Source organism: Sylvia atricapilla, chromosome Z, assembly GCF_009819655.1.
Source record: "Sylvia atricapilla isolate bSylAtr1 chromosome Z, bSylAtr1.pri, whole genome shotgun sequence".
NCBI lineage: Eukaryota > Metazoa > Chordata > Aves > Passeriformes > Sylviidae > Sylvia > Sylvia atricapilla.
Window position 1 is genome coordinate 80,810,210 of NC_089174.1, and position 15,505 is coordinate 80,825,714.

Below are 15,505 nucleotides of genomic sequence, written 5' to 3' on the forward strand. Positions count from 1 at the left end.
AAGTCTCTGGTTCTATGCAGCAGCTGCCTTCACTTACTGTGTAGTTTTTGCAGTCTATTTTTACTTCCCTTAGTAGCTTACACCTACCCCTTCTATCTCCACGCGAATACTAGGGCAGACGGAAGAAATACTGAGCTCTGCCAGTGTTATTTTTTTATTTTCCCTTGCACGCACTGTACGGGCCCCGCGGGTTCCCAGCCTCCCCGCCCTGCCCGGCGCCGCTGAGGGCTCGGCTCGCCGCCCTTCCGGCCCCGCCCCCCGCTGCTCTGCGCAGGCGCGGGCGCGCGGGCCGTCGGGAGCCGCGCGATTTGAAGGTGCAGCAATGGCGGCGGTTGCTGTGGACTCGCCGGTCCCGATCTCGGCTCCGGTCCCGATCTCGGCTCCGGTCCCGATCTCGTCTCCGGTCCCGATCCCAGCTCCGGTCCCGATCCCGGCTCCAGTCCCGATCTCGTCTCCGGTCCCGATCCCAGCTCCGGTCCCGATCTCGGCTCCGGTCCCGATCTCGGCTCCGGTCCCGATCCCGGCTCCGGCCCCGGTACTGGTCCAGGCCGGAACCGATGACGGCGACGTCGATGTCCTCACTGTGCTCCGGTTAGTGCCGGCGGGAAGGGACGGGGAGCAGCCCAGGGATGGGATGAAGGTGTGCTCAGCCTCTGATCATTGTCGCTTTATTCCCGCCACAGCATGAGGGACCAACTGAAGGAACAACTTAGGGAGTACAACGAGGCCGTTCTTACCTGTAAGTGTATCCCTCCTCGCAGTGGGATGTTGCACTAAACAAAGAATGCGATGTGGCATTTATATATATGTATATATATATATAGTTTTTTGAATATTTTCTTTAATTATTTATCGAAAGTGCTCCTTACTAACATAATGATTTTTTTTTCCTCTGGCTGTACGTTTTAACGCGTTTTCTAGGAAGCTTTTTAGACGTATTTGAATGTTTATAAAGGTGCCATATAGCTGTTGCCCACTGTCCTTGCCATTCTTTTTTGAGTTTGGATTTTAGACTCCGCTGACATGTAAAAATCTGGTCACTGGGGCTGAAGTCTTGCCAAAAGTCTTGCTGAAAGTCTGCCGAGCATAGTTTTGTTAACAGTAGAATAAAGCTTGAAAGTAAAAGTAACTTGTTCACACAAAAATGCTAATCTTGTATGCTCTATAGATTGTATTTAAAAGTCTCTATTGTGCTTGTTTTATTGATGTTCTCTTTTGCAGATGAAGAAAATTTCATTGATCAATCAAGGATTAGTACCATTGAAGAAAAACTTATCCAGAGGTATGTCACTGGATGACTTCAAAATTTTCTTGTAGTTATTCCTTCTTAGTGAATTGCTGGATTAACAATCAGTACTTTGTAGAAGAATAGGTGAAAATAATGGAAACTGAGAGAAGATGTGGGGAAGAAATGTTTTATTCATTCTCCCTGTGTACTTTTGTATCTGATGTGGATTTTAAATTTGCAGTCCTTTATGTGATAGCTGGAATTGACTAATATCATTCCACATGCTAAGTTATTCCTAGCCCTAATAATTTGTGGCTCACATGAAAAATTCTTACATTTGCTATATAGAAAGCAAATAAAAATGTCACACTGTTTTTAAACTCTGTTATCTTCATACTCAGGTTGTCTGTCTTACTGTTTTTTGTTTTTCAGTGCTACAAAAGATTTGGAAAACAGTACAGAGGAACTAAAAGTCTCTTTCCAGAACAAGACCTTGGCCTTGCAAAGGTAGGATTTTCTTCACCCTTTATTTATGCATCTGTGTATGCAAACAGAGAGAAAACCAGGTGGTTTCCTCTCTGTGTCCATACATAGATCTGATTAAAACAGGATTTAAAGTGATATGGGAGATTAGAGAGATTTTAAGTACCGTTAAACAATAGGAATGCAGATAGATATGCTGTAGAAAACAAAACAAAAGCCCACCAAACTTCCTAGTTGAAATGTGTAAACCCCAAAGTTCCTTTACAGTTGTGAAAGAGTGACAGTACAAATCACTAAGTGTATTTCTTGGCAGTATTTTCCAAATGCCTACGAAAAGATGGAAGTTGATAACATTAGACATCCCACTCCCACGTGTTTTATGGCTGTTTATTTGAATTCACACCTCTGCCCAGCTTCCTTTCTGCAGACTCTAGGACTGATGGTGTCCAGATATGTTGGTCAAGAGACAAAGGAGTTGTCACTTTCACAAATAATCATTGATAAATTCTCTCCTGTCCTGAGTTAAGCCCCATTATTTAAGAAGTGTGATATTTTAAAAGGTACTGAGTGTTTTGTTTATATAATTCTAATGTGAAAGAGGACAAAAGTGGAATCCTGGAAATTATCTTTTTCTATTACTTATTTAAATCTACTTCTCTCTTTTCCCTGCTTCTCTCAGTTTCTTATGAATTATCAATCACATGTTATTTTTTACAATATGCAGAACCCAAATTGCGGATGCCCTGAGAAACAAATTGGATCAAGCTGATGAGGACGCACGGTAAGGTGTTCTTGGGAGTCAGATGTCTAGAAAGGAATGGACTTGCATAGTTTATTGTGACATATTTCTAGATTATTTCATTTTACCTCTTGTCAAAGCAAGCTTCCTTTTTCTAGATTTGATGGAATGATATACTGCCTGCCTTCTAGCTAGAATCAGCATGATCAGACTTCATATGGCCATGGCAGATTTACAGTTGGGCTCTGAATTTACCCACCTTTGATTACAGAGATCATACCTCTTGATTCAGTAGTGAGAACTGCTTTTAACCAGGAGAGCTTTTTGTTTGTAATGTTTGAATTATCTGCATTTATGATAGCTGAGCACGTATTACAGGCTTGTAACAGGGCCTTCCCTCTGCTTTGCTGCCTTTATTATTTAACTGTGTAGGAGCAAAATGTCTTTGAAAAAGAAATGAAAGCTTAAACATTTAAAAGCAGCTTTTAATTTCCTACTATTATTAACAGGTGGATGCATATGAAGTGTAATATGAAAAATTTAATTTCTGTCAGAAATACAGCTAAGAGGTTGCATCTCCATGATTTAGGAGCTTTAATTCATAGCCGATTTCCAGATGGCTGGACTTTCTTGATGCTTTCCAAACTATGTGATTTAAAATGTTGGACTTAAATGAAATCTTAGGGAAACTGAGAGGGAAGTAAGGGAACTATTTGATCTCTACAATGATACTGAGACTTAACTGTAAAAAGAAGTGTGCAGACACGTAATATTATTTTGCTGTTTGGACAAATGAGAAATCCTTTATTTAAATAAAGTTGATTGAAACATTTAGGATGTTGACTTATATTAGTGGTCTTAAGGTATGCAACTGTTTTCTTCCTTAGTGTGATCCTTGAAACAGTGAAACAGATAGGATTGCTCAGCCGGACAGTAATTGAATTTCAGCAGGTAAGTGGCAGTTATTGCTTCTGTTACTGTTGTGCTGGTCAACCAACCTCAGCATGGGCAGGAGTGCACTTTGAAAGCAACAGGACTGCACAAGTCATTTGAAGCTAAATATGTGGTGACATGGGTGCAGTTCCTACTGTTATCAAAATCATTGAAAGGATTACTTAAAGTGAGCATGTAAGTAAGTCTGTTTTGGAGTTGCCCTTAGCTGTTTTTGTGGATTGAATTAACATCTTTCAATATTTTTGAAGACAAGAGTCTGGAAAATACTTTTTTTTTCCGTTTCAGCAAGCACGTCAGAAAGAAGAGCAGATGATGGACATTAAAAGGAAAAGAGTCTGTAAGTGTGTCATCTGTATTGACTTTGATTTGTATTTTAATGTAGTTCATATTTTTAAGTAGTTCTTGTAGCAATGTGAATTTACATGTGTAGTAACAAAACTCAACACAGTTATAAAACTGGTTAAAAGAGTAGAAAGTACTGTATGGCTGAGCTGGTGTGTTCCCTACTCAAACCTGAGACTGACACATTAGAATGAGAGATGCAAGACAACACTTGAAAATAGCACTCAGCATTTTATTATTTCATGTAAGCTCTTCCGAAAGTTACACATTGTTTAGTCATTTAAATCAGCCCTACAGCACCTAAAAGATTGGTTTTTGTCATACTGCACATGTATGAGATTGTTTTTTGTCATACTGCACATGTATGAGGAATTTGGGAGGGGGATTTACTTACAAAGAAGTATATATATATTGGTATTCAGTAGTCTTGTTAAAATTGGGTCAAATTTAGATGTGATGTCAATATTCAGAACTTCATGTGGTAAATGTATTCTCTGAATGCTCTTTCTTTCATGACCAAATTTGCCACAAATTTTAACAGCTATTGCTTGATTCACATGTAGGGAGTTTGAATATGTTGACAGTAATGAACAAACACAATGAAATAACTGTTCACTTGAGACACATGAACATACTTGATATCTTTGCAAATAAAGGAAGGAATGCCCTGCTACCATTCTTTCAACATATGAACTGCTCCTAAACACTTTTAATCAGTCTAGTTAGCCCCGTTTCCTATAAAAATAATAATATTTGCTGGTCATGCCCATATGCTCTTTGTATGACTTTGGAATCTTGTTTCAATCAAATCTGAAAAAGGAGTAAGGGTCTTTAATAGGTGTAAAAAAGACCTATAAAAATTGTGGCACTCAAAAACAAGGTATAGGACAGAGATGCAAATTAGTCCCTGTGTGAGGGAAATGCAGGCAGCATACAATGTACTTTCTGTTTTGCTGTTGACAAGAGAGCCAATTGATGTAGTCTGATACCAGGTAGCCACAGCATGTGTTGCCTCTTTCAAAAAAAAATATTGAGGTATATTTGAGGGAAGGAGTGGAGTTTTAAATTAGGGTTATTGCATTAAACGTTGCAGTGGAAGTTTGGGTGGCTGTGAGGAAAAATAGTATTTTCAGTTCTACTGTTCACCTAACTAATTAATACTTAATTTTCCTAATAATGTAACAGCTCTAAAACTACAGCAAACACAGCAAATTCAGACCTTGAGGAAAATGCAAGAGGAGAAACAAGCAAGTGTGAATGCCCCTGAAACAGAGAACAATAATATATTAGAACAAGAAAGACAGATGACTACAATAATTCAAAACGTGTTCCAGGTAATGTTGTGTGGCTTTTAGAAACAAGTTTACAATTTTTCATTTCATTGAAGATAACATACTGTATAGCAAATATAACTTAAGAGCACTAAACTGTGTTTTCCAAACAGTGGTAATGGAAGTAGTGTGTAGGAAGAAAAGGAAGTCTTCTATTGCTTTAAAGGCTAAGAGCTTGAAATTGTCACAAGCATCTTTGCATTAATTTTTTTGCAAGGTTTAAAGACAGTCCATCAATGTATCTTTGTTTCCTTAAAGGTAGAAAAATAATGCATCTTTCTCGAAGAATGTCTGTCACAGTAATAGCTGTATTTCCTTCTACTCTGAGTCACCTCTGCACCCTACCAAATCAGTTTCCCCATCTCACGGTTAGAAAAAATAAATAGGTGTTAGGCCATGTTACCAGTGAGTTTTCCTCTGCCCCTTCTGACCACATGCCTTCTCTGTGTCATGCCCTACAGCCCTGTGAAAGCTTTGGCCATGGCCAGTCTCCAAATTCCTTCAGCAGTGTGGCCTTTGCCCCTTTGGTTACCCATGTGTCAGGGGCTGCTAATTAGTCTGCATACATGCAGCCGACTGGCAGCACGCCTGGAGTGTGCGGTCATGCAAAGTGAGGTTTGGGTTAGGGTGGAAGGGTCTCAGGCAGCATAGGAATGTCAAGGACAAAAACAGTGTTCTGACTTTTTGCTCCGTGTGCTAAGGCTGCTACTGTAGTGTTGTTACATCTCAAACTGAGATCAAACTGAGAACAAGAAATTTAATGTTTAACTGGGATTTAAATTAGAGTATAAATCTTCCAGTTTTGTATTCCTGAAATTTTATGGGCCCTAAGTAGAGCAAATCTTCTTTGGTTAAATTTAAATTCCCATTTTCAATCCAGAATGGCAGGGTGAGAATGTTAACTGCGTTATTTTGTCTTTGAGGCAAACTTTATTTCATATTGCTAGAAATGTTCTCTAGGTTTCTGTGTTTAAAATTGAGGTAGTATGCAAACCCCTCTAGGAAATCAAAAAGCATGGATTTAGGGATTTTTGCCTATGTATCAACAATAGTATCTAAACCAGTGCTTTCCTTTCTCCTTTTTTGCTCCATCCTGCCTACTTCAAATGCTTGTGAATTTCAAGGGCTTTCAAATTAAAAATTTAAAAGCAGACTTTCTTTGATATATTTTACTAGGATTTGTCCTTTGCAAGGGCTTGTTTTAACCTGTAAATCTTTCTCGTTTATAGAACCTCATAATTGGAAGCAGAGTTAACTGGGCAGAAGATCCATCTTTAAAGGCAATTGTTCTACAGCTTGAAAATAATCTTAACTAAGTCAGGAGATGGATATGCTGCTGTTTGTTTTATTCATTGTGTGCATTTTAGCTAAATTTCATAGATTACATGTATCTTAAAACACCTCTAAAGAATAGTAACATTTGATCTTTCTGAAAGATGTTGCTCTCTCTAGAAAATTGAAATTGTCCAAACAACTCTTTTAAATGAAGTTAATCTTCTGGTAGACCACAAACATTTGACCATGTCATAGAGCTGACGAAATGAAACTATCTGAAGACTCATTTCTCGAGCTGTCCTGTCTCAAGTACCTCTGAAAAGCAGCAAAAACACAGGAAAAGTTTCAAGGTTTCATGTAGAAGTGGACCTAAACTGAGGTTTTGCTGCACCTCTTTCCTGAGAGCCAGAAGGCTGTGGAGCTCAAGCAGGATGCATGACTCTCCTCTGTCCCAGTCAAAATCTCGATGTGGAAAATTTATTAGGAAGCCTTGAGTTGGGATTATTTTTTGTTTAAATTATAATTTTATGTATTATTTTATGTATTATGGAAAATTTTAAACACCAGGAGTTTTATGCTCTTGTTAGCAGTGACTCTTGTCTGCAGAGATGACTGCATACTGCTGACTGTGCAGCTGTGTTTTAATTACGTCTTCACCAGCATTTGCGCTTTTTAGAGTTGATGTCTGTTTGAAATAAATGTTTGTTTGAAATAAATATTTGAAAGAAATCAACTATTGGGGTATAGTACGTTTTGGGAATGTGTAGTGTCCCTTGTTATCTTGGTGTGTGACCTCTAACTTGGTAAATGATCGCTAGCTATCTTTTTAATGTGGTTCCCTTCAATTAATAATAGAAATTAAACCCTAAAAACGTTTTATTCGGTTTGGGGTTTTTTTTAAGTGACGATAAGGCGATTTGTTCGGCAGGCCGAGCCACAGCTCCCCGCCCCGCCCACAGAGAGCGAGGCCCCGCCCACAGAGAGCGAGGCCCCGCCCACAGAGAGCGAGGCCCCGCCCACAGCCCGCGTTCGTTGCTGTGGGCGGGGCCCGGCGGGGCCCCTCGGGCTCGTCACCATGGGCAGCAAGATGGCGGCTGCCACCAGGGCTGTGCAGGTAAGGGCGGCCCCGGAACGGCGGTGTCTGAGACGGCCGGAGCCCCTGGCTCGGGCGGCGGGCCTCACTTCTCCTGCTGCCGCCGCCGCCAAGCAGCATGTCTGAGGTGGCCGCGGCTTGAGGACACGCCGCTGGGGCGGCCGGTGTCCTTGGGGAGAGCCGTGCAGTGGCGCGCACACGGTGTCGCAGGTGCCTGGTGCTGTGATAGCAGCGGGTGCGGAGCTGGCTGGCAGCTCCTTCCTAAGATGGGCCTCTTTAAGGTGAAAGTGCTTCGTACAGGCAGAGCACAGGTCGCCACTCCGGGTGCTAAAGCGCTGTGGAACCCCGGCATGATTTGGATTGGAAGGGACTTTAAAGGTCACCTAGTTACAACACTCCCCGCCGTTGGCAGGGACACCTTCATTAGACCAGGTTGCTAAAAGCTCCGTCCAAACCTGGCTTTAGGCACTTGCAGGGATGGGACAGCCGCAGATGCTCTGGGCAGCTTGTGCCAGTGCTTCACCACCTTCTAAATAAAGAATTTCTTTCTAATCTTTCTAATCCAAACCTGCTTCTTTGAGTTGTAAGGTGTCCCCAGAGCGTTCTTCAGGCTGAACAACTCCAGCTCTCTCACCCTGTCCTCATAGGAGTGGTGCTTCAGCCCTCTGATCACCTTAATGGCCCTGTTCTGGACTCACTCCAGCAAGACCATGTGGTGGGGTTTTTTTGGCGGGGGGCCCCCAGAACTGGACACAATACTGTGGGTGGATTCTCACCAGAGCAGATTGCATTGTGATTGTATTCATGTAATGGCAGTGGCTGTTTCTGCAGACACACACTGATGAGAATAGGAAAACAGCCTGTACCTGCTCTGGACATCAGGGTGTAGGACTACTTTTTAAAGTAAAATTCTTCCTGGGGTAAACTGGGATCTTCAAGTAGTGGTAAATATGTAGTGGTGAAGGGAGCAGCTGGTGAGAGTGGTTGTTTGATACATTGTACATTCAATTTTATTATTCACAGTAACCTGTGTCTGTTTCTCTGCCTATCTGGTCCCTTTCTAGGTAGTCAAGCCACATACTCCATTAATAAAGTTCCCAGACAGAAAAAGTGGTCCCAGACCTCAAAGTAAGTATTTTGGGTATGGATACAGCTTGCACCACATTTCTTTACAGTTAGTGTTTTATTCAAGAACCAGGACCCAGTTTCTCACTTTCGGCTATACAACTGAACTAGGTTGGAGCAGGCTTTTTGAAACATGCTTGATTTGGTTTGAAGGCAACTCTTGAACTTTCATCACAACTTTCATCACAACTTTTCTTTACAACTGCGTGTAGACACATAATGCATGCATGTCTTTTACTTTTTTCTCAAGAAAGATTCACAAAAATTTCCAGTGTTTGTTTTCTACTTTATATAAAGTCATGTTTTCCCAAGTAGTAATATTTACTGAAATGACTGTGCCCAAGGCAGTTTGGAGCAGCTTTACTTATTCAGTGGTATTTGCATAAATGATGTTGCATTTCCCTCATTTTTTTCTTAGTTGAAATGTATGATGTATTTTCTGCTCTGTTTTCAAAACAAGATTGTAGCTAGGAGCTCCAGCTGGGAGATCTGTACAATTTAAGAAGTATTTTCTTGTGTTACTAATTAATGCTGAGGAAGAAAAATCATTGCAATTATTGATATTAACTTTTATACCTAATTTATATTTATATTTGATATTTATCGTATTCCCAATACTATTATATTTAAACAACAGATATATATTAGCAATATGTTGGTTTAGAAATCCTTTTGGGTCAAAAAGCTTCTGAAGAAAAAGTAGGAGCAATCTTTAAAAGCTCTGTTATGTTATTCTCACTTCTTTTGAAATTATACTGTGCCTAGTTACTTGCCACAGCATCATCAAGCCTTTAGCTTCAAGTTTAGTTTTACATTTGAAACTCCACAGTGCATATAAATGCCTCTTCTGACTTACCTGTGGACTCTTCAGGAACTATTTTCTACATAACTTTCTGTCAAAATTCTGTACATTTTGCACAGTTCAGCCAAATCCACCACCTGTCATGCCAGTGAACTACTTTCTTAAAAGCTTGAAAATGTGTTTCTGACATCTTGTTTACCTCTGTGTCAGAAGATTCTTGTATCGGTATCTTTTAAGTATGTTAGACTTACCTACCTTCATCAGGATCTGCCATCTTGTTAGTAAACTGCAACCTACTTTGTCTTGCTTGAATGCTGTAGCAAAAACTGCATTTAATTGTACCAGATTGTTGCTCCTGCATAGTTAAATGGCTCCTCAGAGCAGCTTCTTAGGCTGGATGTAAAAGCCCAGCCAAATTCTAGTGGGCCTGTTACTACTGCAACATTATGGCCTCAAACAGGGATGGGAAAGATGTAGTAGAGACTGTAATAGAACTAAAGCAGCAGCAGAAAAATTTCTGTTTTCGATTGGCTAATGTTTTCAATTGGCTAATGAATCTACTCCAACTACGCATCAGATTGAAACATACAGTGGAGGAAAATTCTTGACAGATCTCTAGACTTTTTTGTGGTAGATGAAATAAACTTTGAGAAACTGCTTTTTTTATTTTTTTTCTATGTAAGGTGTATTATTTCTTGAAACAAAAAAACAGCTTCTGAATATGCCACTTAATGGTGGCTTGGTCACAGTGCTGCAGGTGTTTGATTGTCTGTTCCAATCCTGCAACTACATCAGACTCATTAAGGCTAAAACTGGCTCCCTCTCCTTTGTGGTCATTGGTGTTGCTGGAGCAAGGAAGGACAAAGGCAGGCAAAACTGTGGTGGTGTAGCTGCTCACATGCTTCAGTTCATGCAGTTTTCATGCTGCTTATTTTATAGTTATAGAGAGCCTCTGTCCAGATGTTAGATGTTACATTTGTCTTGCTAATTTTTCTGGCGTACTGGGATGGACTTTGTGGAAGCATTCTGCTTTGTCAGGTGGTTTACCCTTATATATCACAGAATGACAGAATCACCAGGTTAGAAGAGACCTTCAAGATCGTTGAATCCAAGCCATGCCCCAACACCGCAACTAAACCATGGCAGCGAGTGGCACATCCAGTCTTTATTTAAACACATCCAGGGATAGTGACTCCACCACCTCCCCGGGCAGACTATTCCAGTACATTATCACTCTTCCAGGAAAAAACTTCTACCTGATATCCAACCTGTATTTCCCTTGGCGCAGCTTGAGACTCTGTCCTCTCATTCTGTCAGTTGCTGCCTGGAGAAAGAGACCAACCCCCACAGGCACCTTTCAGGAAGTTGTAGTGAGTGATAAGGTCACCTCTGAATCTCCTTTTCTCCAGGCTAAACAACCCCAGCTCCCTCAGTTGTTCCTCAAAGAGTTTGTGTTCCAAGCCCCTCACCAGCCTTGTTGCCTCTTCTGGACGTACTCCAGTGTTTCAACATCCCTCCCAAACTGAGGGGCCAGAACTGGACACAGCACTCAAGGTGTGGCCTCACCAGTGCCCAGGACAGGGGAAGAATGACCTCCCTGCTCCTGCTGGCCACACCATTCCTGATCCAGGCCAGGATGCCGTTGGCCTTCATGGCCACCTGGGCACAGCCTGGCTCATGTTCAGCCAGCTACTGACCAGAATCCCCCGGTCCCTTTCCTCCTGGGCACTGTCCAGCCACACCATCCCCAGCCTGTAACACTGCAGGGGGTTATTGTGGCCAAAATAAACTCAGACTTGGACTCGGCACTTGAACTTATTAAACATCATCTTATTGGATTCCACCCATCCATCCAGCCATTCCAGGTCTCTTTGCAGAGCCCTCCTACCTTCCAAGAGATTGACACACACTCCCAGCTCAGTGTCACCTGCAAATTCACCAATGAGCCACTCAATCCCCTCATCCATGTCATCAGTAAAAATATTGAACAGAGCTGGTCCCAACAGAGACCCCTGAGGCACACCACTGGTGACTGTCCCCAGCTGGATGCAGCACTGTTCACCACCACTCTCTGTGCCCAGCCATGCAGCCAGTTCCTAACCCAGCACAGAGAGCTCCTGTCCAAGCCGTGGGCTGCAGCTTTTCCAGGAGTGTGCTGTGGGAGACAGTGTCAAAGGCCTTGCTGCAGTCCAAATAGACAACACCCACAGCCCTTCCTGCAGCCACCAGCCAGGTCACCTGGTCATAAAAGGAGACCAGGTTGGTCAAATATGACCTACACTCCTCCTAAACCCGTGCTGGCAGGGTCTGATACCCTGCCCATCCTGTAGGTGCTGTGTGATGACACTCAGTATAAACTGCTCCGTGATCTTACCAGATACTGAAGTCAGGATGATCTGATTACCGGGATCCTCCTTCCCACCCTTTTTGTGAATGGGTGTCACATTGGCCAGCTTCCAGTCCTCTGGAACCTCACCAGTGAGCCAGGACTGATGATGGAGAGAGGCTTCACAAGCTCATCTGCCAGCTCCCTCATCACCCGGGGGTGGATCCCATCCCATATGGGACTGAGTGCTGAAATGACCATATTGATGTGATCTCTGTCCTGCCTGGTGGGGAAATTGCATATTTCCATTGTAAAATCAGCCATGGTGGGACAGATCTAAGGTTAAGAATGCTGACTGTGACAACATTGCCCTTTTGTCATCCCTGCTATCTGCACAATCAAGGCAATTTCTCTAATGTGAATTCCTGAAACTTAGCTCCTGATCCTCACCTGTGAAGAACCTGATGCACTCCTTCTACTTTGCATTTCATTAACATTGACTGCTGATGCCTGATACTTGGTGGTCATTCTGCACCTCATTAACAAAATGTGATAGGATTGTTGTATTAAAAATGGGTTGGGCATTGCATTGCATGTTGTGGTAATGAGCTTTATCTTTCTGTAAGCCTCTAAATCTTTTTCATTTGTCTGTCTTTTCAGTTGCAATAAATGAAAAGCATCATCTTAGTTATCTTTCTACATAACTGCCCATGCACAAACATTTACATAATGTTATGCTTTTTCTCCAAGTACAGCTTCCCAGTGAAAAAGCCACTGTTAGGGTATATGCTGATATATCTTCTGTATCCACATGAGCAGTTCTGCCATTCAAACCACTGCCAGAATTTTTAGATTCTGCACTACCTATATCAGCAATAAAAGCAGGTTGTGAAAAGTAGAGTGATTTAATTGTTTTAGGTATTTGTTATAACAAATAAGACTTTCAAGCAATAGTAGATTTTATTGCCTGCTTATTAATTTTACAGTCTAATAATAATTCTGTAAATGGTTTTGAAATCTGGGTTTCAGTACAGGACTCTCTACAAGCAAGTATGCCATCTCTCCTTGCTTCAAAAGCACAGGAATCTGTAGGAGGCAAATCACTGGCCTTTCAAAATATTTCACCTGCTAGTAGAGTACAAGGTACACCAGACACTTCTGAATTAACAAGAACCTTACCTCAGAAATACAGAAGAAAACTAATGTCAGATGAAGAGATTGAATATATTCAAGTAAGTTTTTTTTCTTTACGTTATTTCTACATCTTCTGGTGTGGTATTACATAGTAATTCTTTGTAAGAGTGTGCCCTGGGCTTTCTTGGTTTTCATATGCAATACCCAATGTACCAATTCTTAATACAGAAGGTACCCAACTCTCACTTGCTTGTGGTACCACTGGGTGGAGAGATTTGGACTTAGAACAGATGTGCACGTAAGCTGGTGATAGTCACAGCCTGCATTATTTGCCACCAGTACCTGTTTTATAACAGCTGTTTAATGTGTAATTTGACCGTGCTGGACAGGAGCACAGAAGTCTCTTCTTAGACCAGGAAAGGCTATTGCCAGGTGATCGAAGTCCAAAATATTTCTCAAACCAGTTTTAAAAGTTATTTATCAGTAAATTAACTCTTGTATTTCTAGTAGTAGAAACATTTTATTTGACTTGATATAAATATTTTCTGCAATGCTTGTAAATATGACATTGTACATGAAAGGCAAGAAAAACCTGCTTCTGTTCTGTAACAATTCTTAGTTGTAAAAACAGATGATTCAATGCAAGAATATGCAAAATGCAAAGAATTTGTGAGGTGCTTGTGAGTTTGAAATTAAAAGATGCTGGCAAAGCTTTGTTAAATGGTAAGGACATGTATAGCATAACCATGTTAGTAGAGGAAATCAGTTTTCCATCATGTATGCAAGTAGGCTACATCTATATGTAGAAATAAAACCAGTTATTTCGCATAGTAATGCACTTCTTGACTTTTTGCAAAAGTCTGTTTAACAGTGAGATAAGTTATAAAATTATTTTGTTAGGAAAATAATTAGCTGAATACTTTTCTGATTTCTCATTAAGATTGTAATGACTCTGCTTGGCTTTGTTTTTACTTTGCATTTTGGAATGTAGGCAGTGAAAGTTATTTTAAAACTTATGTCTGTTAGTATTGTGTTTGTTGGACATTTTTAAGGTTAAGAGTCAGGTTTCTTCAGAGACAGAGACATGGAAGCAGCTGTAACTGTAGGTAGTGCGTTGATTTTTTTGTATTTTCCCTTGAAAAAAATGTAGCCATGACTGGTAGATGCTGATATTTGACATTCTATGCCTGTTCTTAAGTAGGTAGAAAATCCAATATTTAAATCAGAAATTAAAACTAGAACTATGTCTCTTAGTCTGCCACAGTGCAAAAGATAATTTGATCTCTGTTTCACATTCTCTTAGTGAAATATATTTAACTATATGCTTTTCTTTTACAGCGTGGAGGTCCAGAATAAATATAGAAGATAGTTTCTTGGCTACTGTAGAAGAATGAGGTATTATATTCACAATAAAGGTGTTACCTTAATATTAAAAAGCATTGTACACTAATAGCTTTTATAAAATCTCGTATGATGGGTGAGAAGATGGACACAAGACATAAGATACTGATTTGTGACCGAGAAGGCTTTCATGTTTATGGCTAATAGCAATTGAATATATATGATGTCTGCACCATTAAAATATTTTTCTAATTAGCCATTTGAAAAGTCAACATTCTAACAGAGTCATTTTATTTTTCCACTGGTTGAGATCACAAAATCACAGAATGAGTCAAGTTGGAAGAAACCACAGTGGGTCACCTTTTCTGACCTTCCTGCTCAAGTAGGGTCATCCCAGAGCACATGGCACAGGATTGTGTCCAGATGGTGCTTGAATATTTCCAGTGAGGGAGACCCACACCCTCTATGGTGTATCTATTCCAGTGTGTGGTCAACTGCAAAGCTAAGTTCTTACTCATGTCCAGGTGGAACTTCCTGGCATCAGTATCTGCCCATTGCCTCTTTTATATTACTCAGCACCACCAAGAAGAGCCTGGTCCATCTTCTTGGCAATTTCCCTTCAAGTACTAAGAGGGGTTGATGAGGTCCCCTCTCAGTTCCATCTCATCAAGCTGAACAGTCCCAGCTCCCTCTGCCTTTCCACACAAGAGAGATGCTCCAGACCAGTCATAAAATTTGTTGCCTTCTGCTGGACCCACTCCAGGAGCTCCATGTCTCTCTTGTCCTGAGGAGCCCAGAACTGGACACAGCACTCCAGGTGAGGCCTCACCAGGGCTGAGTACAGGGACAGGATCACCTTCCATGACCTGCTGCCAAGCCTCTTCCTAATATCCCCAGGATCCCATTGGCCTTCTTGGCCACCAGGACACACTGCTGGCTCATGGACAGCTTGTTGTCCACCAGGAGCCCCAGGTCCTTCTCCTCAGAGCTGCCCCCCAGCAGGTCAGCCCAAGGCTGTGCTGGTGCCTGGGGTTGTTCTTCTCCAGGAGCAGGACCCTGCACTTGCCTTTGCTGAATTTCAGGTGTTTCTTCTCTGTCCATCTCTCCAACCTGCTGAGGTCCTTCTCAAGGGCTGCACAGCACTCAGGGGTGTCAGTCACTCCTCACAGCTCTGTGTCCTCTGGATTTGCTGAGCAGGCATCTGCCCCTTCATCCAAGTCTTGGCTGAACAAGTTAAAGAGTACAGCATTGAACCTTGAGGGACACCGCTGGGGACAGGCCCCAGCTAGACCCTGTGCCACTGATTTCTGACCCTCTGGGATCTGTTCTCGA

General features: G+C 41.6%; 2 protein-coding genes across 2 annotated transcripts; both read left to right on the plus strand.

The window, feature by feature from the left end:
* The first annotated feature begins 322 nt into the window (after positions 1 to 322).
* On the plus strand, positions 323 to 7,085 carry CENPH (centromere protein H). Its single transcript, XM_066339590.1, has 9 exons — positions 323 to 591; positions 684 to 739; positions 1,222 to 1,282; positions 1,661 to 1,735; positions 2,436 to 2,492; positions 3,338 to 3,401; positions 3,690 to 3,741; positions 4,932 to 5,080; positions 6,307 to 7,085. The coding sequence occupies exons 1-9, from the start codon at positions 323 to 325 to the stop codon at positions 6,391 to 6,393; spliced, it is 870 nt and encodes a 289-aa protein (XP_066195687.1). The 3' UTR covers positions 6,394 to 7,085.
* A 250-nt stretch (positions 7,086 to 7,335) lies between these two features.
* Positions 7,336 to 14,445, plus strand: KGD4 (alpha-ketoglutarate dehydrogenase subunit 4). Its single transcript, XM_066338463.1, has 4 exons — positions 7,336 to 7,466; positions 8,510 to 8,573; positions 12,728 to 12,930; positions 14,171 to 14,445. Exons 1-4 carry the CDS (start codon positions 7,428 to 7,430, stop codon positions 14,186 to 14,188), a joined length of 324 nt encoding a protein of 107 aa, XP_066194560.1. The 5' UTR covers positions 7,336 to 7,427; the 3' UTR covers positions 14,189 to 14,445.
* The last annotated feature ends 1,060 nt before the right edge of the window (positions 14,446 to 15,505 follow it).